Source organism: Phalacrocorax aristotelis, chromosome 4, assembly GCF_949628215.1.
Source record: "Phalacrocorax aristotelis chromosome 4, bGulAri2.1, whole genome shotgun sequence".
NCBI classification, from domain to species: domain Eukaryota; kingdom Metazoa; phylum Chordata; class Aves; order Suliformes; family Phalacrocoracidae; genus Phalacrocorax; species Phalacrocorax aristotelis.
This window is the reverse complement of record NC_134279.1, coordinates 74,265,519-74,288,634: the sequence shown is the minus strand read 5'-3', so window position 1 is coordinate 74,288,634 and position 23,116 is coordinate 74,265,519. Positions and strand designations below refer to the sequence as shown.

Below are 23,116 nucleotides of genomic sequence, written 5' to 3'. Positions count from 1 at the left end.
TTGTTCCTAATGTGAAGTAATATCATACTTCACCTTTTGGAGGGCTGAGTGACCTACTTGATAACAGCCTTGTTAGCTCCTTGAGGAATTATTTGGGTTTGTAATTAGGAGCAATACCGGTGCTATCTGCTCGGCATTTTCTTACCTTTTGCTTGTCTTCAGAAACAAAATGAATGTGAATTCTCAGGTTCGATGAATCATCTTTTCCTGGTGCCAGCATTGTTTCTCATCCTCCTTCCCCCTTTATAGGTTATTTCCTGTGGTTAGCCTTTAAGTACATAACTCCCGCTGGCTAAGCATGACGGAGGGAGCATGACACGATGGGCTAGTGTGCTTTACAGTCACAAGATTTCCAGCCTGCCCTATCCAAACATATATACACAAGATCATACATAAATCAGTTCTAGTAACACACTGCTGGGTGTCATAGCCAGTTGATATATCTCACAGCTCACATGGTGTTCTGCAGCAAATCTGCTTCCACAAATGTCCACTTTGACCAGGAGGGGGGTGTGCAGTCACGTCATGCATAGCTCCTTGGCTGTTGAGCAGAGTTTTGGTTTATTTCTGCTTTAGAACAGTGTGGTAAGGTTATATATTTGACTGAGCTCTCTGGTATGATGTTAATGATATAATGTAAGTAACGGTTAAGTCAACAGGTTAACTATATTGATGTGCAGTGCTTTCTGCCATCCTGAGCCTTTGCCAGGTTTCTCACTAACACTTTACTCTTGGCTGTTGTTCAACTTCTGGCAGCTTCTCCTGCTACATAATTTTTTCAGATCTTAAAGGTAGCTTATCTGTATTTGAGACAAAAAATCGCATTTTGGATCTCAAGAGAGTCACAAAAGCCCTGTGACACTCCTTGGAATGCTTGTTCTTCAGCAGCCTTCACTTTTCTATATCCCTGTTAATTGATGTAAAGATTTAAAGGTTCTCTCAAATTGCATGTAGTCCAGTAGCTTTTTAAAGGAGTACCAAGGGACTGACTTCTTGCATCAGTGACTTGTTTATGGATATGTTTTACTTCACTGGAAATTTTTCCTAGGGTGGACTACGCTAGAATAATGGAGGCTTGGCTGGGAAGGGATGCCTTAGGAGGTTGTGAGTATTAATGCCCAAAATAGCATGCTTGGTAAAATGGATTATTAGTCTGCCATGTTAATCAGTTGGTCAGATCAAGTGTTGGCTGCCTTAATATGGATATTTTAATTATTATCACCTTGTCTTTGTCTTCTCTGGTTTCTATTTGGTACTCTGTCATCCTTAGTAGAAACAAGGATCTTTTTGCATGGGAAACCTTCACAGCTTTCCCTGTTGATGATGTTTGTAGCTAATCAATAATCACTTTCACTGTCAGTGTCTCTCCTATAATGCTGAGACTCCCTGGCAAGCAAGTGTGTAAGTAAAACTGCATTCTGTTCAATGTCACTAAGGAATCTCCAAACTTTTCACTGTTGCTAATCAAACATTTATCAGTCTCCAAATGATCACTTAAAAGCTCTTTGGAATTAAATTCTGTATAACTGATGTCAAAAGAATTTTTTTCTCTAAAACAATAGTAATTAGCTCTGACAGCTGCTTGAGTTTCTTGAGCATTGCTGTGCCAGTGAACCTGGACGTGTGTTGCGTATTGCTGATTATTTTCCTGCTTATTGTTGATCATGTTATTTTTGCATTCTCCATACTCCAGTACTAGGAAGAAAACTTTATTTTAAAAACACAGTTTTAGTATGCTTTTCTAAAAGGGCATGTCCTTTTATTGCAAGACCACTATCACTTCTAGGGGTTATTTAACAATAAAAAAAGAATAAATCTTTAGACTTCTATTTCCTGCTCACCCATGGTCATGGTCAGACTTTCATGACCATGGACAGGGACCGTTAGTCACCTTGGGCCAGCCCAGCTGCCCCTGGCTGAGTGCAGCAGGCCCAGGCACTCTCTGTCAGAAGGCACTTCTGCATTTCTTAGCCATGTCGGTATTGACCACAAATATTCCCGTAGCTGCGGCAGTAATGTGGTCATCCTCTCCAAAAGGATTCCTGGATATAGTTCTAGGTGGTCATTCTTCTGATTCCAAGACCTCCCTGGACTGTTTCTTTCAGTGTTAGACCACCCTTAACAACAACTACTTTCATGAAAAAATGATGGAATACACAAGGCTTTGTAGTGCAGGTAATGTTTGGCTTTATTAGGCATATGCTTTGTTTTGCTTTGGTTTTGCAGTAGTTCGATATCTCACAGGCTTATGCTATTTTGGTGGGTGAGTTTGTTCTTGCTTTTATGTGGTACAGGGAACTGGTCTGTCCAGGGTGTAGTGAAAACAACCTTTTCTGTGACAAACCAGACAGCTTAGTCTCTTGGATGGATACTTCCAATGCCTTAAAAATGTTCATGGATTTCTTAAAGTATAGCAGATGAAAAATAATCAGAATGTTGAAATACATGAAATTACATAGGCAAGAGTGATAACACTGCCAAGTAGACCTGTTAGTTTGATCTTCCTCTGAAAAACTCAGCTGTACCAGATGTTAACTAGGTATAATATGGACTTAAAGGATGAAGGAAGGGATAAGTGTTGATAAAACTGCCGGGTTTTACATTATATCATCTCTTTGGTGCTCTAATATACCTTCTGCAGAGGCTATTGTTACTAGAGAGACATTACTGTCATTACTGACAATGTTCAGGAGCAATATTTAAAGCAAATAAACCCCAAAACCTTGCCGTGTTAGAGGTCTGGCCAGCATGATGCCCTGTCTGACAGTGCTTGCTACTAAGTGGATGGAGAAGACAGCTATGGTGCATGTGTAGAATAATTCTTGTCGTGTGTGCCTTTCCAGGTCTACGAGTCCAGAGATGTCCTGCATCAGATTTTGTTTGCTAGCTACTGTTGAACCTCTTTCATGCATTTATCATCATTCTTTTCCTCATCCATGCATTTGTTTCCCACAATGGCTTATCCTTATCAGTTGGGGTTAGGGAGGAAGGATCTGAAATTTTCACTTACTGAAATCAGGTAGTTTCCCATCTCTTGAACTGAAGACATAAAGAAATCTTTCATCGTATCTGAAAATCCCTTAGGATTTTTTAAGTGTCGCTCATCTGCCAGCAGCAGTTCTGTGACTGATTTAGCTGAGCCTGGGAGAGGAGAGGAACAGCTCAGCCTGTGACTGGAGAGCGCCCAAGTCAGAGCTTCTCTCGGGCTCTGGCGAGGGAGGTCTTCATCAGCAAGTGTGACTTGAGACTGCTGCCTCCCAAACGGCATTGGGCAACAGCGGTGGGAAGCGAGGCAGAGCTGCTATGTGAAGCTGTGGATCAGTGTAGTAGTGTGCTCACTGACTGGAAGCGCTCACTGACTGAGAGAAGGCTTAACACAGAACAGCTGTGGCAAATGGGTTTTGGCACAAAAAGCGTCAGCAGGAGAGCAAGTGGCATAGACAAGACATCTTGGTGGGTTTTTGTGGGGGTAGACGGGGTTAAGTGCGGTGGGTTTCTTAGTGTTTGTTACTCAGACTCCTACAGAAAATGTGTTGTTTCAGACACTTCAACAAACTTAATTTTTCATCTCCCTATATAAAAATAAGGGAATTTAATCCAAGTGGTATGGAATACCTTTGTTATGTTAAGATATTGTAGAATAAAGCATAGCCTTAATTGTTTCTCAGTAACATTGTTTTTTTTTCTAGCCTATATATTACCTAGTGCGCATGAGAAAATCAGTGCAATATTTTCCAGCTGTTTCCCCCCAGGAGAAATTTTATTAAATCCGGGGGTTTTTTTTTGAGCATTCCATTTCTGTTGAACTGTTTAGGGTTCAGTGATGATGAGTCAAATCTAAGTTTTCTTCCTGTGCTTTTCTTTTCCTGAGCTCTCCTGAGATGTTGCATCACTCTCACTTTCATGATGTTTGTGTGACTTCACCAGGCTTCAGCTGCAATGAAGATGGGGGTGTGTTGTCCAGTAATGTCATTCAGCCCACTGAAGGTCTGATTTTGATTGTGACAGGCTATTAGAGCAAATTATGGCAGTCTTTGAGTGATTATGTTCTAATTGCTCAACTGGTTCTTCAGGGTCATTCAGGTGAAATCAAGTATTGTTTAAGCTGTGATTCTTGCTTTCTTCATACTTTCTGGTATGAATTATATTGTGCCAAGATGGTGTATGCCTTATTCTTTAGAAAATTAATGTTTTAGAGACGGTGAATTAGCGTGACAGCAGCTTGCAAGAAAAACAATGACTGCTTTTCCATCATAAATAACATTTATAGAAAAAAAGAAAGATTTCCACTCCCCACACCCCTTCCCTTTATGGTGAAGAGTGCATGCAGAGATTCCCATGTTCCTGATCCATGTCAGCCTTCCTTCTGGCACTTATCTCAAAATAGGTTTTTACAACATAAAACCTTAAAATCATTAAAAAGGATACTCGGGACTAATGAAATACTTTTTCTGTAATTAAAAAAAAAAGTTAGCTGTCACTTCTGGACAACCCTGTCTAGCTTGTCACTTCCACTTAAAATCTCTGCACACAGAATTATATCTGTCAACATATGGCCCAGTAACTAGATCTTGTAAGGTCCTTCTGCCATTCTCCTGTCCCGTTAGTAACATGAAGATTTTAGTGTTGTTAGTTGACTTTGGCATCTTGAGCACTTTCTTGGATAACTGCAGTTTCCTAGATTTCCTTTGAAAGCTTAATAAATAAATATTTAAAAAAACATGCTGCTGCTTTAGTACTGGTGAAGTACAAAGCAAGGATTAAAATACTGAAGTTTAGTGCAACTATAACATCTTTGAGCTTCTTTAGGACTCCTGGCTGAATGTCATTTGCTCTTGGTTTGCTAATTTTTGAGTTGTCCCATTGCTCCATACTTCTTTTTCTAGCAATGCTTTGCTTTGAAACAGATCTAATGCATCTTTCATAAAGAAGCCTTTCATTGGGAGAGTATCTTTAAACTCCTCTGTATTGAACACGAAGATGCAAAAAATAAATCCGGTGTTTCTGCCACGACCTTTGCTTGTTTGAGCATTTTTTGTTACTGCATCTATTTGTTTGCTTATATTAGCCTTACAGATCCTGAGAGGCTACCTACTCCTCCCTGTTCCTCATGTGCCTTGAAAAAGGATTCAGTTGTACTCTTTTTATACTTTTTTTTTCTCCCCCCTCACTTCCTTAACTTATTTGTGAGACTGTCTCATTTTATTTTTTTCCTCTCTGTCGGTTTTGAGCTTGCTATTGTTTGAGCCCTATTTGGACAACTTCTGCAAGATTCTTCTAATGTTTTCTCTAATATGCTCTTTAGCCATGTCCTTCCCTTGCCTGTCATGTCGTTATTTACTCCCACTTAAGCCATTTTGTGATTTATTTTTTATATTTGCTCTAAGCCCCACATACAATGTCTTAATCTTGTTGCCTACAGATGTTTAAGTCTTAATGATTCTCTTTAAGTTTCCTCCTACTTGTCTAATTCCTTTCTTTAAATTCCTAGGTGTTTGTTCTTTCTGCAGATATTTAGGTCACTACTAAATCCTGTGGGGTTTGCACTAATATTTTGAACCAAATTCTGCACAGTGCTTAGGATCAAGAGATGCCTTTTCTTTTTTAGTAGCGTGACAACTAGTTCCATGAAGGAGTTAGCCCTGGTGTTCAGTATTTTGTCTTGGCATCCTGTGACATTTAGTGGATAACAGAAAGCTCCCACTTCTGTCTCTGCTTTTATAACACTTCTGACTGCCTTCAGCTTGGTCACTCAACACTTTCATGTTTAAATGTGACAGCTCATGCATTTCTTGTTATCACTGTCTTGAACGTAAAGAAGGTAAATGTACTCCCTTAATGAATAGGTAATGTTTTTGGATAAATTTTCTCAAAAGAATTTTTTTTTTGAGCTGCAGATATCAATTTCATTCTGAAATTTCTTACTGGTTTCTTTGTTCTTGAATGTATATGCATGCCAGTAACCAGCGGACCTCCAGTACTGGATGATTCTTTTCTTAAAGACGACTGACTCTAATTCAAAAGTCTTTCCCCCCACATGCACGCTTGTTGGAAAGTGGCTGAATAAAAATAGGGTACTCGTCCACATCAGCATTTTTACTTCCATGATTTTATATCTGAGATGCTTGACTTGCATATGAAGTCTTTTTTCTTAAATACTTACTCTTCAAAGTTAGCATAGGGTATGTAAGTCAAGTTGCGTGGTTTCTTATTTGTGTCTGCAGCAATGATTTGAAGATTGTGTTTTACCCTCTAGTTTGCCTGTGAAAAATCCATCTGAAGACAATGGCTTTGCAATAATCTCACTGTCTCTGTAAACCAAGCAGTCAGTAATCCTGTGGATGTGTAAAACTGGAGGATGCTCCAGTTTGAGTTTCTGGTTTGGTAGCACGGTAAAAATATTTTCTGAACTCGGTAAATCCAACACACAAGATGTGGGGGTTCCTGCATTAAACAGGCTGGATTTTATTGCAGTCTTTAGAGTAGTCTTAGAAACATTAGTATCAGGCAATAGTAGGTGGAAAACTGGAGAGCAAGAAGGGGTTAGCAAAAACATCTGAAGGGTGGAACAGAGGCATGAGGTAAATTGTACCTGAAATTCAAGAGAGAAGCCAGTGCTCAAGAAGAGGGAAAATAAAGAATAAAATATTGACTGACTTTATTTCCTCTCTCATTTCTTTTAAATCAAATGCCTTTTGTCAGTGTGAACTAGGGCTCTACTGCCCTAGTCACTGCCTAGTCACTGCCACTGACTTGAATTTGTATGCTGTCTGAACTTTACTCTTTTTTTAGTGTCCTCAACTAATGCTGTATGAAGACACTTGGGGCTTGTGAAAGGCACTTCATTGATACCCAATGTAGTCTCTGTAACACTTGCAGAGAAATAAGGTACAGGAGAGAGCTCCAAGAGGTTTCTGTATGAATTATAACCTGCGGCAGGAGGAAGGCTTCTGCAGCGGAATAGCTGAATGCCATGTGGAGGCTTGCTGTGGAAGGGTCTTCCTGGTTAACGCTGCATATTTTTCTGAGCAGTATTGTATTCAACTTTCAAAAGGCAAGAATCTTTGGTAATTGTCTCAACTCACAATAGAAGTTTAAGAGCTAAAGGCAAACAATCAAGTACAGAAGGAAAAAAGTCGTTTTCCTTATGACCTTTTTCTGTACCAATTCTTTCATCTCAGAGTTGCATTGCTAATAAAACAGCTATAGTGCAAAAGTTTAAAATGATAAAACTGTAAACTTTTGCATGTGTATAACTTCTATTACAAAAAAGAAAAAGGATTTCCCATCTCTGCAGTCAAACAATCATTCAAGCTTCAGAAGCTGTTTTATCAACCCTCAGATGCAGAGGAAGTTTTTCTTGTTTAATTTTTAAATGCTCTTTTTAGCATTAAACTCAACTATCGTAACCAACACACTATTCATTTTTTCCAGGTTTCGCTAAATGGTACACAGTTTACAGACAATTCTGTTGGATCAGAATTCACAGGTGTTTCTCAGGTATGTGCAGACAAATATTGTGGGTGTGTATGATAGTAGAATTATTTATTAAATGTACTAGAGAACTCTTCAAAAAGATCTACATCTCTGAGAATGGGACTTGGCTAACTGAAGTCAGTTTCTGATGACTTCACTATTCAAGCTTTAAAAAGCAGTGAAAGCTACTGTTTCTAAAGCAAAATTTTATTGTTATAATAAGCCTGAAATTGGACATAGATGTGTAAAAACCTGCAGTTTTATGGTAATAAAGTTATTCTTGGAAATAAATCTAAATACATAGCAGAGATGCAGTTATTTCTGTTCTGGCTTGTCCTACTTCCAGCTTTCATTTATGAATGTTATATCTGAACATGTTTCAGAGAAAAAGTGAGACTGGGTGTTTTCTTAGAGATGCATCACATGCTTTTGAAGTCTGACTAGTGGAAAAATATCTTGCTTTTCTCAAAACGTACACTTTGCTCTGATTACACTAAAGACATACAAATGTATGTGTGACCTAATTCCAAGCTTATCTAATCCAAGAAGAGTTTAGTGCTGCTGCTGAAATGGTCACTGCATTCATCATGTTTTAAATAAGAAACTGCAATTTGTAGCTTTATTTTATTATGACAGAGTCATAAGGGGAGTCTGAGATGCTTATGGTATAGATTTTGTCAAAGATCTGTCAATTTTGTTAGAAATAAAGTGCTTAGAAACTTTCATTCTTAGCAGTTGGTTCCTAGAGCACAATGCAAATCAAGTGCTTTCATTTGAACTTCCTATCTGTCATATACACAGGCCAAGTTGAGAGATTGTTAGGGTTTTACTGAGTCCGAAGTGGCTGGAATAAAGATTGTTCTTCCTGCTGTATTTGCCATTGCTTTTTCAATGGTCATGGTGCAACTTTAAGCAAATTGCACACACGGGTCTTAACTTTTAGAATTCCTTGCAGCATGGCTGGGATATGTTTGCAATGACCCTTACCTTTGCAAAAGAGTAAGTCTCAGGTTGTCCTAACTTCTGAACTTAACACCTTTTTGTCCTCTGCTTTTTCTTCATGTTGGAAGATGACCTGCAGATGATGTTCATAATGATTTGCCTGCAATACCTATAAAGATGTCATTGTCACTCCAACAGACTTAATCCGCCTTCAAAAAAAATTATTTTAACAAGGAAACTTTCAGGGCTAAGGGGATGAGCAGCTGTGGCCTCCTGCGTGCAGGGTTTTTAGGCATTAATAAGATCTGCAGTTGAGCACAGGTCAGCCAAGAGGAATGTCTAATTTGAGAAATCTGTTTATGCTTGTAGAGCCAGTAAGGGGATGGTTCCAGCCTTTCAGGAGGCGGAGTGAGTCTTCCCTCATGAGAATGTCTTCTCAAAACCTGCAGTAGACACCTGGAGAAATTGTGTTCTTTTTCTTGCCTTAGTGCTTAGGTGTGAATTCTTGCTGTGGCATCAGTGAGTAAAGAGATTAGCTGTTCTTACTACATCTATTAACTTAAATTTTTCATGAACTTCTGAAAGATGATACTTGTGGAGATTAATTCAGCGTGTCTTTTTTTGATGTCTAGAATTCTCAGTTTTTCATTCCATATTGCTGAGTCTGTCAGCTTCATAAATGCAAAGAACACAAAACCCAGAGTTTGCGATGCTGTGCTGTTTTTCTTCAGATGTCAGCAGTAGGGAATTGATTTGTTCTTGTTGTAAAGACAAAAGGAGAGTTAGTGAATTGTGTTATAGCTTCAACTAGTCCTTTCCTCTAAACAACTTCTCACCTGTGCTTGTGCAGTTCAGCCCTACAGGTTCTTTAAAGCACTGTTTTTGTTAGTATTGGGGTTGGAGCAGTATCGAGAGGAACGCTTGAATGACTTATTCAAATTTTGCCTTTCTTTGGGGAAGGAATTTAACTATTTTGAGGTTTACATAGAAGATCTTGCTAATTAAGGCAGAGCTAATAGCTGTAATATAATCAGATAAATCTGTAACTCTGACATTACAAGGTGGTTTGTTCCACTCTTTATAATGTCATTTATGTCTCGTAAAGTTGGATTCTCTTTGGCTTGTGCTGCTTGACATATTTTTGAGTATTAGTCTTGGTGAGTAGTTGTCATCTCATGGCTGAACCATATCTTCGTGCACAGTAGTAGCATCTTGGAAGAGGAAGTAAGTTTTGAACTGCCTCTGTCCTCATAAGTTACCAAGTCTACTTTATTCAATGGCTGATAGTGGATTTTAAGACCCTACTGATTGGTTTTACAAAACAGAGTTAAGCTTTTAATTTTGTCAAAAGCTTAGCTGAAGGTGTCTTTGTTTCATTTAGTATTGAAAAAGGAGGTAACGGAGAACTTAGAAGAGCTGTTCTTTTTCCTTGTTATTTCTAAGAATGACAATAGTAAAAGGAATTGTACTATCCTTTTTTTATTTTACTTACTAGATTGTTGCATCTCGGCTGAATTATTTTAGAGGGGAAGGCTGTAGTCCATGTTTCCTGAAAACACTGCTTTTTAAATGGGAGTGTATTCATAAACAGAATTGTTTGCCACATGGATATTAACACTGCTGTGTTTGATCTTGGGACACTTCAAGTATTCACTATGTAATGCTGACTGTTAAAATATGTTTTTTTTAAATCTCAGAATAAGTTTTTGTGGTACATATTCTGTGAATAACCAGTTATTTATCAAAACATATTTCTAGACACCATTTACCTTTGGCTTGGGCCAAAGGGCACCATATACAACTGGCGAGCATTGTCTTCTTTGTAGAAGTGAACGAAAAGATACTTCGCTTTCAGAGAGCGGAATAAAAAATTCTAGCAAAACAGCACTTTCCACATCTCCAAAAGCAAACAATATGCTGCATCTTCCACTGTGGGTATGTCCAGACTGTCGACGAACAGTCGAAAAGGAGGAAAGGCATGCTACAATAGAGCAATCTCTTGTGGTAAGTTGAAAGTACTTCAATTCAGTAGACTAAGAAGATATGTTGTTATGGAGTGAATGCTACTTTGTGCTTTGAAATAACTTAAACAGTAAACACTTAGAAAGTGTTTTAGGAGATTCTGGGTTTTCCTGTGAGCAAAACTGAACAGGCAAATTGATCCAAAAATGAGGAGTTCTGATTCTGAGGTTTTAATTTTTGAGTAAAGCAAGGCTTGGATTTGTTTCTTGCTGGTTTTTTTGCCCTTGCAATTTTATTGGATCTCATACTTTGTCCTTATCCCCTTTACTTAAATTCTGTTTCTTTGCTCTTATCAATGCACCTTTAATCATTACACTTTTTTCTATTTTGTCTGTTCATGTGTACTTCCCCCCTTTGTGAGGCAAACTACCTGAATTTTCCTTGTTCTTTCAGTAGTGTTCTTGAGTCACTGCACTTGCACTGCCACCTTCCTGCAGGTGTCTGAGTTTAGTCATCTTTTCTTTCCTGTTTCTTTAAATAAAGAAGCACAACTTTGCATAGAATGCATCTACCAATTTCTTATTCTTTGTTATAGCACTGCAACCACTGACTTAATGGTGCTAATATTTCAAGTTGTGATTATTTTCTAAATTATGTGTTAAAATGTATTTTCAAATGAGAATTCAACATCACTTAAGAGCTGTGTTCAGTGTAGCAGAAAGGTAAAAAAAGTTCATTGACAGGTCCAGCAAAACCCTGTTAGACTATGATACTATTCTGCAGACCCAAATCTTCACAACTGATCTGGGAAGCCACATGTTTCCAAAAATTGGAAGCATTATAGATTCCAGCTACCATCTTCTTGTAGGGAGCGAACAGGCTGTGCACGTGCCCATAGGCACATGCAGATTTTTTTTTTCAGTAAACAAATCAGTGTGAAAAAAAGATTGTTTTCATATAGCATATGTTATTAAACTCATGTTAAAAGCACAGTTAACATAGTTTTTTGTAAGTAAAACTTCAGGGTATATCACTTGTATACAAACAGTGTTTACGGATATTCGTGCTATTAAAAAGGGTTAGTAAAATTCAAAGATATTACATCTAAGGGAATTATACTGGTAGTCTGATGGTAAACGCATCCTAGAGAGTTCAAAGCACAGCAAGACTGAAGCACATCATTGTTCAGCTGAGTATAAATTTTTTAAATACTTAAGCTCTGTTTGATGAATTAGTAAAGAAAACAAACATCCTACAAGTGCAAGGAAGGCAGGATTTGCTTCCTAAATGTTTTAAGTTATAGATACTCCAGGTAAAATAAAAATTGACTGTGGTTTCTTAATTTGGCAACTGTTTTCTTATTTAAAGAGGAATTTTTAAAAGAAAATGGCAAAAGGATTTTCCAAGCTGGGAAGCTTGAGTTAAGTGGCTAGTCAAATGAGAGAAACCAGCTGGGAAAAAACCAAAATGAGCTTTAAAAAAAAAAAAAATCTGTTGTCAGTCATGCTAGCCAGAGTATAAGTGGTTTGCTATAGATGCTGCTGTGTTCAGCTTGCTGTTGCTCTCATTACATAGCTTGGTTTGCCTCAGCACCATCCCCAGTAGCTGGTCTTGCTGTTGGCAGCAAATACGTGCAGGTTTGTTTTGACCTGTGTTTGCATCCTGCCCTGGGATCTGGAGTGAAGCACAAAAAAATCCCCCTTCAGTCATTCTAATGATGTGGGAGAGGTCTCTGCCTGGTGCCACAGAAGGCTGGTGGCAACTTGGGGAAGATGCAGTAGAGAAGCATGGTATGTACTGGTGCTGGAGCACAGAGGAGGGAGAGAAGCTGGAGACCAAAATACCAGCAGCCTTGGAGGGAGGTTTGTGTCATCTGCTAGTACTGAGCAGCACTGTACACAGGGATAGCATCCATTCCCAATGAGAGCAGCTTTCTAACACCCATTACTAGGAAGTAGTATGTCTGGCTGTTATAAACAAGGAGATTTTACAGCTTTTTGCCAGAAACTACAAAAGTCAAACATACTGCCAAATAGAGACTGAAGAGATATTACTAGTTTATGATTAATCATGGGTGATGCAAACTTTCCTTTAGCTCAGTTCATTGTTTATGCTGGAGTACATAAAGGTGATAATTATAACCACCATACTTGGGTTATTGGAAATGAAACTATATCACTGGTTTTCTCAGTCCGTATCCTGCATTTATTAGGCTTTCTGAAGGTAAATTCTTTGTGCCTGATTGAGTGTCCTCCCAAAATACATTCACCACTAAGAATTGCCACATTAATATTTGCCTACCTATTAACACTTCAGACTTCTGCCTTACAAACTGAAGGCGACCTGTGTTTTTTTCCTTTCAGAGCCAAGATTTCCTTTTGCACATGCCTCTTGGAAACAGTGGATCACAGCAGGAATCTGTAGGAGGAGGAAGAATAACTGTTGGTGCACAGACAGTGCCTGCTGCAGATCTTAGCAATTCCTCTCCTTCAGACATAGCATGCAACTGTGAGGCCTGTAATGAGCGCAGGTAAGAACTGAATTCAAACTCAATAGCACGGTGCCTGTAGTCAGACTGTCGACAGTGTTGTAGCTTGTCCGTTGGTGTATGCTTAAACGCTAAACAGGCTATCTGGCAATAATAGTAACTTATGGATGGCGGTTTTAATCCAATTTTATACTTTCAGTCATGTTATTTTAGGCATTTTCAGATAGATGTTGTTTTTCTGAAGAGCATCTTCAGAATAGTATGAATCAATACACCTATGTGATATACAATAGAGAGTAATTATTTTTGTCATTATTTGCAGAGAGAATTCAGCAGAGCCTGAACGTGAACCTCAGCAGCTTCAAAATTATTGGTCAGAAGTAAGATATATGGTTCGGTGTATATATCGCCAAGCTGGGACCCCTTTGGCAGATGACCAAGACCAATCTTTGGTACCAGATAAAGAAGGAATGAAAGAGCTGGTGGATAGGTATAGCACTTTGAAACATATATATAAATTGCTAAGAGAATTTTTAAAATTGGTTTTTAAGTTGCCTTTTCATAGAATGTTACTTACCATCTGTAGGTTGTAGTTGCTTGGAATGATTGCCTCTGCACTAGACTGAAAAGTCAGAACAGTCAATTCTATTCCATGCAGGATTTTTAAATGCTAGCTTGAATGCATGGGAAGCTATGAAATTTGTGTGCTGTTTGCAATAGGAATATTAATGTATAATTAAGGAAGGGTGCCAAAAATCTTATTCTTCAAAAGACCTGGAGATTATGATAATTAATACGACAATGTTTAGTTTGAATTGCCCTACATGAAAATCTTACCTTGTCGAACTAACCTGAGTTGTAATAGTGCTTGCATCTTACTGTAGTTGTAACAGCTAGAAGAGACTTCAAAAAAAAAAAAAAAATCCGTAATATTGGCCATGGATCACTAAATGAGGTGGATTCTGACAACTTCTTTCTCATTTCAGAAGTTGAAATTGTAGCTTTTCTAGGTGTCAAGTTGAAAATGTGCTTAATGAGATCCTCAGCTGAGGGATTTTTTTCTTTTGAGAATAGTGTGGCTGTCCTTAAGGTGCATCAGGAGGTTCATCTCAGTTTCTGTGTAACTGAATATGTGGTCAAGGAATAGTTGCTCTCCTTGGTTCTGTACGTACTTAATATACTATGGTCTGACTAGTCTGACAAACTGTAGTTCTTATGTGGAGTTTCTAGCTGAAGCTAAATTCTGGCAAGCTAAAGGAACTTTTGAAAGATTCTAGTCATCTAGCATTGTTCTTTATATGACTGTACTCCTGAATCAGCCTTAACAGATAGTTTAAAAAGCTTATTGCACTTCTGTTACAGAAAAACTGAGTGTTTGGTTTTAAACACAAGTTGTGTAAGTATAGAGTACTATAGTATGCCTCCCTGTTAGACACAATTTATTTAAGTGATGAGAACATGCAACATAGGTTTTGAAATCAAAGATGTTTAAATGTTACAAAGTGTGTAGGTAATTAAAACTTGAATCACAGTTAAAATGGTTGTTGGCTTTTATGCAGTTTCTCTTCAATGGAAAAATTTTGGAAATTGGAACACGTGTTGTATATCTTACTTATGTACTTAGGAGCTTTGATTTCTCTAGAACTCCTGTTCGGTTTTGAGAGAGATTCATAAAGCACAAAGGCAGAAACACGTTCTCAAAGAAAGAAACCTTAGGTGTCAATATTTTTCACTCGAGTTCCTTACGGTCTCCAAAGTATGAATTAAAATTAGGATACTGTGAGCAGACACTAGTGTGTCTTTTAACAAAGCTAGTCAATGTAAGTGTTGAAAGTGATTAAAAAAAAAGCACATGCAAAAAAAACCCTAACTCCCCCAAACAAACCATGTAGGTGGCATGCCAAAGGTCATATTGTGGCCAAGTAAATCTATGTTTAAAGGCAGAAATTCCTAATTCAATGTTCAGCTCTGTTAGAGCTGGCAAGTAACACTCTGGTCTTCTTGAAAATAAGTAGTGGTGCCAAGTAGTGTCCCTGTTTTATGTTGGAGCACTTTATGGCAGTATGATAGTACTCCATTTTGTGAATGAGGAGGCAAGAGCAGGGACTAGATAGCAGCAGACTTTTATTCATCTAACTCTTAAGTACTAATCTCTTTCTTCTTCCCTACCTCCCTGTGCTGTAAAAATATCTGAGGCAAGTGCTTAAACTCCATGCACAGGACTTTAAATAGTATGTTTTCACTCTACAGTGGTTCAAAGCAGCCATGGTGTTCGGTTTTCTGTGTGAGGTGGTTCAAATCCACATCTCACTTCCAGGAGAGTATCAGACCTAGCCAGCTGCATGCTGTCCTTAGCAGGAAGCCCTGACTCTCTTTGACACTGTGACAGGTGACACAAGTCTTGTGGGCATTGAGTGGCTGAATAGAGTGCATGGAGGGCAGTATGGTTCTGGAGCTTCAATGTTAGTGTGCTTCTGTTAAAAAAACGAGTCCCAAATTCTAGTCCCTGTTACAGACTTTAAAAAAAAAAAAAACCTCAAACACAAAAAAAATCCTCACCAATCATTTTTAGTGATTGCAGCTTAGGCGCTACCATAGTAGAGTGCCCTAAGTCATGTTCCTTGAAGGACATTTTTTGTGGCCCTGTGGGTCCCATACCTCTGCTATACAATGGCACAGCTTCAATAAAAGATGCAAAAAATGTCCTTGTACAGGAGATCTGCAACTTGGGGTAAGAAACTCTAAATGAAGGTGAGGAGGAGTTTCATGAATGAGTGTCTTAAAAGTTTGGTAATTGTATGAATGGTTTCTTTCAGTTCAGCTCAACAATAGAAGTGTCCCCTAAAGCAGTCACCGAGTCCAGTCTGGTTAGTATATATATTTAGGCATGTTCTGGCTGCCTAACAGGTCAAGCTCCTTCAATGGCTTGAAGTAAAGGTCTGTTCTTCTACAGGATATTAATCAGTCCTAGATCTGGCTGTTCCAACTGGGACTCTTATTAGGGCTGTATATAAGAACATTGTGAAGAAGCTTGTCTGAAGAGCCTAAGTGTCTGTAGGGTTGTATGCAAATAGAATAAAGGTGTTTCAGCTCACAAGTTGAAGTGAAATACTAAGGTCCTAAATTAATTTGTTCCTCAGGTGTGCGGGCATCCTAATCCTAAAGCTACACGGGAGCTCAGTTCCACAGTGTAAAACTAGGGAACTGGACTGTGTTCTCCCAGATTTAAGGTCGCTGAAGTAAACACCAGCCATTGTTTCTTTCTGATGACAATGATAGTAATTTTTAGGAAAATAAAAATTGATTAATGCATGTTTTTTTAACAAATACTATAAAAATACAGGCTTTGTGAAAGAGATCCATATCAGCTTTACCAACGGTTGGAACAGCAAGCTAGAGAATACGTGCTTGAAATGAAGGTTCGTCTGCTCAGACACTTGTCAATGGGATCTAAAGTTGCATCAACGTTAGCAATACAAGGGCCACCACAGGCACATCAGTTCATCTCACTCCTACTTGAAGAATACAGTGCACTCTGTCAGGCAGCATGTACAATCAGCGCCTTTCTAGTAACTCTGGTAAGACTCACACTAACCTATATGCTTTTACTTGCTAGGGGTAGTGCTAGCAGAACTGCTCTGAGCTCTTTCAGGTGTCTTCTGTGGTTTGTAAAATGTAAGGTTTTTTTCTATGTGCCTGCTTGGAGACAGGAATATTCTGAAAATGCAAATTTAATTTTCAGAGTTGTAGATTAGGCATCTCTTACAGTGAATTGATGAAATTACCTTTTGTTTGTAAAGAAAAAGGTGGGATGTTGTTTGTGGCACTTATTCTGAAACTAATCTTTAAGCTGATCTACAAAAATTTAGATAATGCCTTTGAAAATGGGTGAAACACTCTTAAATGGTCTCTTGACAGCCATGTTTAAAGGATACAAACTTTTGTGTGTAGCACTAACTTAGATTGTTTCAATGTTCAGTTTTTCATTTAACTTAAAAGCAAGAATGGCTACTTGAGAAGATCATGTCTTACGTTGGAATGAATATGTTATGCTATGTATTTCTAAAGCTCTTGTTCGTTCTTAAATGTTTTTCTTGGTCAACTGATTCTGATGTTAGACTTGGAATTATATTGTCATGTAGAAAATAAGCAACAGCCTTAAAAAAGAAAAATCTCTTCTTGAGTAATTGTCCATCGTGAGTAATTCTGTAACTCTGTTTAAGGGCTGAGAAGGTTATTAATCCTGTTTTGTTAATAATCCTTTCCTGTACATCCTTTGTTGATGTCCTTACCCTGTGCATCCCTCTTGTGTAAGCTTTGTGCAAGCAAAAAAAAAAGTGGATGAACTGGTATATTTGGGGTTTTTTGCCAATTAGAAGAATGTGACAGTAGGTATCTAAAGAAAGGAAAAGAATAGGCAGTAACAAGACTATGATGGCCACAGGTGAGAAGGATATAAAATGCAGGAGAAGCAGAGCACCATTACTGAGGTAGGGCTGTTAGTAAAATTCAATTGGCAAAGCGGGAAGATGTTTCTGTTAAGGACCTTGAGCATGTGTCATGCCTTTTTTTTCTGTTGTCAGTGTCAATATTTTCAGTTGTCTGTTGTCTTCTCCAGCATTATCACTTACAGATGTGAGGGCACTATCATCTCTCCAGTTTATTGGCTGCTTTTAATAGTTGTTAAGTCTTTAACAAGGTGCTTGGGAGAAGATTGATCTACAGGTTGTTTTGCATTGGAACTTAGAAATTTGTTCAGCTGAAAAGCCAAAGGATTACAATAAAAAAGTTAGCTTTCTCAAAGTAGATCTGCCAATAATTAACCCATTAGTGCCAGAATTATGTAGCTGATGAGAAAATAATATTTTAACATTTTTCCCCCCGGTTACTATTGTGAGCTAGTAATCATGAAAACTTAGCAGGTATGAGAGATTGAAATAATGACCATGAAGAACGAGAAGATGCTTGAACTCCCTAATCTTCCCCTTTCCTGGCAAAATTCGAAGTAAAATAAAATTCCTATTCTCCTTTAGAAAACAAAGCATAAGAAAACACAAAATACCCCAGATCTTTCTTGTTCTTTTCCTTCTGCAGCCCAGTAAATACTGTAAACTTCTTTCTACTAAGCCATGACATACAGAAACTGAAATGTGAGAATGTAGGATACTGTCTCTTGTTATGAATTTCTTAGGTTTATTAAATAACCTTTCTAGTAAATGGAGTAATATGTCACAGCTTTCAGTACAGGTAGTAGGGTCACTAGCCCTTTCAGTGTGCGTGGTTTTCTCTCAAGATACCAGCGCACCATGGAAGAAGGAATCTTTTTAGCTGAAATACATAAAAGGCAGTCAAGATCTCTAAGCTTAGTGTAGCCTTCCTTTTAAAGGTAAAACCTTCCCACATAGCATGCTGTACAAAGGCATATAATGCCTTGAACCTCCACCTGTGAGGAACTAATTTCTCAATGAAATTATGAACAGTTGTCCTTCCTTTCAAAGGAATCCAGCTAACTAATGATGTTAAAGAGCAAGGAATGTCAGATTATACTGAAAGCAAGCTGGAAAGACTGTGGTCGGTGCAGGAGAGTCCTCAAGTACACAGTATAACAGACTAGAAGGGAGAACTTATTTGGTCTTTCTTTGTGAGAAATATAGTACTCTGTGCCATCTGATACACAAGATTTTGTAGGTAAGGGTTGACTGTGTTGTCCACAGCATAATATGGAAATTGGTTAGGAAATCAACCTTTCTCAGTGTTGACTCTTGTAATTATTAGCGATTTACAGAGATCTTTAATATTTTAAAGACGTAATATTCAAAGTAAAAGGGTACATATGTCTTGTGCAACTCAAAAAAATAAAACCCCAACCCACCCTTCTGAAATAATAACAAAACTCCAGAATTTATTCCTTTTTTTGAATACTGGTAGTCTCATGTTAGGTGTGATATAAATATGTATTTGGCTTTTAACCCACTATGCTTAACAACACTTTGAAATTCCAGGGTATTCCAGTATTTCTGGGTACTTGAGGTTATAGTGCGCGGGGCTCACTTGCTGATCTGATAGCTAGAACGCTTGCATTTAATTTTCCTGTGTGTAGGAGTTCTGATACAGAAAACCTGCGTACTGCTGGCTACATGTGGAAAAACTTACGGACTTGAAAAAAATATTACACCTGTCTTTAGGTTTATGTTTTGACAATAAAGTTAAATTTTAGACCTTGAAATTATATACAATTACTTGTTAAATAACCTCAAGTAGAAAAACATTCTGGTTACTAGAGAAGTAAGCTGTTAGTCTCCTGTCTATTTAGAAAACTTCAATTTTGAAGCTGTACTGGGAGAGAACTGCTTACTTGATTTATGTCAGTTTTGATAAAGATTATAGCTTGCTAACATATATGTCTGTTACTAGATAAGTTCAAATAACTGAAAAAATAATGAGAGACAATTGACAAGAAAACCTGAGAGGAACTGGTTCACTTCATAAAAGATATCTTCCAGTGCAGAATTAAATGGAAGCTTTCAATGACGTAGTCTGATTTATCTTTTTCTTTAATCCATTACAATTTAGAAAAACAAGGAATGAAGCTATGGTTATTTAAGTCATTAAAGAGTTACTTAAATTCTGAGTTTCTGGGTATTAAAACTGGGGGAGATCTGAGCTGGATAACCCAGCCTGTAGGTTGGAAACTAGATTAGAAAAAGATTCTTGCCTTGGACAGAAACTGCCCCCTGCCCACACTCCCCCTGCCCCAGCTTATTTCTGGTTGTTTTTTTGTTATAGGAAAATGAACATTTGAAGAAATTTCAGGTGACATGGGAATTGCACAATAAGCATCTGTTTCAAAATCTGGTATTTTCTGAGCCACTCCTGCAGAATAGCTTGCCAACGTTGGTGTCACAGCTAAGGTAGAGTTTAACTTTTCTTTTGTAATTTAAAGGAGAAATCAAAACCCATGTTTGCAAGCACAGTGTCTACAAAAAAAAAACACCAACTCTGCTGTTTCTACACTTTAATAGGTAAAAATCCTGTTGATCTGTCTTGAAAACAGTATTGTTGATTGAGCAGGCTGCTGTCATAACTTGCTTGTCAGAAGAATTACTACTGTAATCTGCTCACTTGTGGTTACCTACAAAAATGACAGCATCATATGAAAATGCTGATGGTATGACTGAATAGTACTGTTTCACTTGTCATCAGGCATTGCTGCTATCTTTACAGCTCTACAAGCAATTAAAGCCTCAATGCCTTCGTGCTTCCCACAGCGCACAGATAACTTAATTTGGATTTTTAAGCAATCTTTTTATTGGAGAATGTAAAAGAAACAAAATCCTTTGCTATGTGCTTGTAGGTCTGGTGACATAATGTGTTTCCTAGAGCTTTAGAATGTATATTTTGTTAGCAAGGTTGCTCTGCATGTAGCTTGTGTACCTGCAAAGTGTTTCGGGTTCTTTAGGGAAGAGGTATTAATTTATAGTAATGTTATTGTTTATCCGAAGTCTGAATATTTTTAAAGTACAGTCATGGATGCTTTGTGTTGACCTCTCAATCTTGTTTCTGATGAAGAGACATTTATGCTTTGTATACATGTGTGTTTTTAAAGGTATTGTCTTGGGTATATTTTCCATGCTACAAGACCAGTTTGTCTGTCACAAGAGATGTTGCTCACAGTGAATAATGAAGTTCCTGATGAGTTCTCCTTTTGCTAGTAGATATGAGAAAGGAAAGCAAGAAAAGGCAAGAAGCTTAATTGTCACTGGGCTCAGCAAGAAATCTAAGGTCCCTCAGAATAACCTTCTCATTGGTTTACATGAAACTGGGTTGGTACTAAAAGCCTTTTTTTTTTTTTTTTTTCCTCCCCTCCTTCCAGGCAGGTAATTATGTTTCTGTGTTCAATAGCACATTGTTCAATCACATATTTCCCCAGCGATCTGTGTTTGATTTCCCAGTACCACTGTCACTGACGCTGTATCCCTCAGTCATCTCCATGCTTTCTGGCAAGGCTTCTCTGCATCTCTTACTCCAGCAATCCTGGCTAATCCAGACTGTTTATATTGCCTTCATTTGCAGAGATGAGAGTGGTCTTAGTGAAGTTTATGGTCATTTCTTGACAAAACATTTAATTGTTTTCATTTACCTGTTGTTCTCAAGTGCTACTGCAGTTAAAGTCTGACCACCAAAAAGGGTTTCTTTGCAGAACTTCACTGTAGTGACAGCTACCTTCAAGGCTTAAATATGATGAAAGCAGAATCTCTTCCTGCAGGAATTTTTTTCTAGTACATCTGTGTTCACTAGATAGCTTTAAGGGTGTTTCACATAAACTGTGGTTTTGCCTAGGTTGATTCACGTGAGCCTTCCTGAAAGGAGAGATTCATCATAAGCTTCTTGTTCCATTGTTTCTATAGTGTATGTCTTGCTTTTCTTTGGTAAACATAGATTGCGTCTGTTTTCATGGGCTCCCAGGATTTTACTGCTGAGTTCTCTGGGTCTTGAAGTAAGAGAATTAGGTAGCCTTTCCTGAGAAATTTTCTGGGGCGTAGTCTGCCTTCTATTGGGCATTGGTGGAAGAATGTTCCATCAGAGACACCTCACGTGGAGAAGCAGGGATCAGCCTAGTCCCCTGATCATTTGGTCAGTAGAGAATTGTTTGCATGCAGTAGAAAAGGTGTTGCCAGAGTTTCTTTACAAAAGAGCATTAGCCTTACTGCTTTCTCTTCCTGAAGAAGAAATGTGAAATGGTGTTTTGGCATCTCAGCTTCACTTAGATTTTTGGGTGCTCACCCTTTCTGTCATTGCTTATGTAAATCACTAAATTTTTTGTATCTCTGGCTTTTTCAAAATACACAATTGGTGTACTGTGATTTAGTTCCAAGAATGCTTATCAGATGTCAGACTAGGAAAAGATGTTCACTTAGAGGTTTAAACGTAGCAGTCTTGTGGGGCTGCAGGTTATTAGCTAATATGAGAACAGCTGTGTCAGTATTTCGCAGGACTGGTCATCTACTCAGGGTAAAGGACCATCTACTCAGGGTAAAGGGTCTTCATGTGTTGTATTTTGGTTTCTACCTAGTCAACACCTCTGGCTTGTTTAGGAGGCACACTCAGGTGTACAGTCTGCAGACCAGCTGTAAGAACTGTCCATATGCTTATCAAGAGTTACTTAATCAGAAGGGCTTCCAGGTCAGACACAACATTTCATAAGGCTGTATTTTCATTACCAATATTTAAGGAAATCAGTCCTTTCCTAGGGGAGTGACTAGTCCTTCCTGATGAAGGTGTCTATATGAAAGGTTTCTTCAATGTTAAATGTCTTTCTTGGGTTAAGATGTTTTTTATTATATACAACTACTGTCATGCCTCCTACATTCAACAGACTGCTTTCTTGGGGTTTGGTAATGAAGTAACTAACTGATACCTGGGGCTTTTTTCTGTCCTCTCTGCTTTCCCTGTATGGGATGGGACAGTGTTCAGGGTATATGCACAGCTTCAGTTAAATGCTATTGGCCAAAAAATTCTGGGCTCTTGCAAGATACGCAGGCATACAGTAGGATATATTTCAACAGGTATGTCATGGAAGATTCAGTTAATGTAAAATGGGCAATCCTGTTACATTTGATGTATGTGTGATGCTTTTTATTACCTTTTTTACTGCAATCCAGGAATATATTCCACATCTGTTTACAGGGCTGAAATATTACCTAGACTGTTGCTTTATATTTGCTTTAGGGGAGTGAAAGTATATTTACTACTGTCATGTTAACCTTTACTCAAGAATGACAATAAAAATTGAAAGTGTAAATGCTGTTGCATTGCTAATCTAAATTTTTTAAAATTAAGTTCTTTTGCTTTTAACTTGAGAGTGTATTTAAAAAAAGACTTTGTGCACAACTAGTGTTTGAAAGAATAGTACTACTTAGCAGCAGTTATGAGAACAAATTCTTGACATCTGTACAGTAGGGATCAGTTTCGCATAATTGTGTAATACAGAAGCACAGGCTTCAAGAAAAGTAGTAAATCATTATCTAGTACCAGAAATAGACAGTGTTTGTACTGATAGTGAGGAAGTGTTGTATCCTAAAGTCACTGTATCCCTTTCAGCTTCTTTTTGTACTCTATCAAGCAAGGACTACCCAAGTTTCTAATGTGCAGAATTGTTTGTGCACCCTTTTGAAGTGGTTGTGTTGCAGGTTCTAGGCAAAAAGAGCAAAATAGCATGACTTTGCCAATAAATTCAAGTTTGTTTTA

General features: G+C 38.0%; 1 protein-coding gene across 4 annotated transcripts in view; it reads left to right on the top strand.

Annotated features, from left to right (window-relative positions):
* FAM193A (family with sequence similarity 193 member A) overlaps nucleotides 1-23,116 on the top strand; it is an 82,477-nt gene that overhangs the window by 26,840 nt on the left and 32,521 nt on the right. For all 4 annotated transcript variants that reach the window (XM_075092029.1, XM_075092027.1, XM_075092028.1 and 1 more), the window contains exons 2-7: nucleotides 7,435-7,500; nucleotides 10,177-10,422; nucleotides 12,744-12,910; nucleotides 13,191-13,358; nucleotides 16,212-16,446; nucleotides 19,655-19,779. In XM_075092029.1, coding sequence (XP_074948130.1) covers nucleotides 7,435-7,500; nucleotides 10,177-10,422; nucleotides 12,744-12,910; nucleotides 13,191-13,358; nucleotides 16,212-16,446; nucleotides 19,655-19,779 — 1,007 coding nt within the window. The remainder of the gene's footprint in view (nucleotides 1-7,434; nucleotides 7,501-10,176; nucleotides 10,423-12,743; nucleotides 12,911-13,190; nucleotides 13,359-16,211; nucleotides 16,447-19,654; nucleotides 19,780-23,116) is intronic.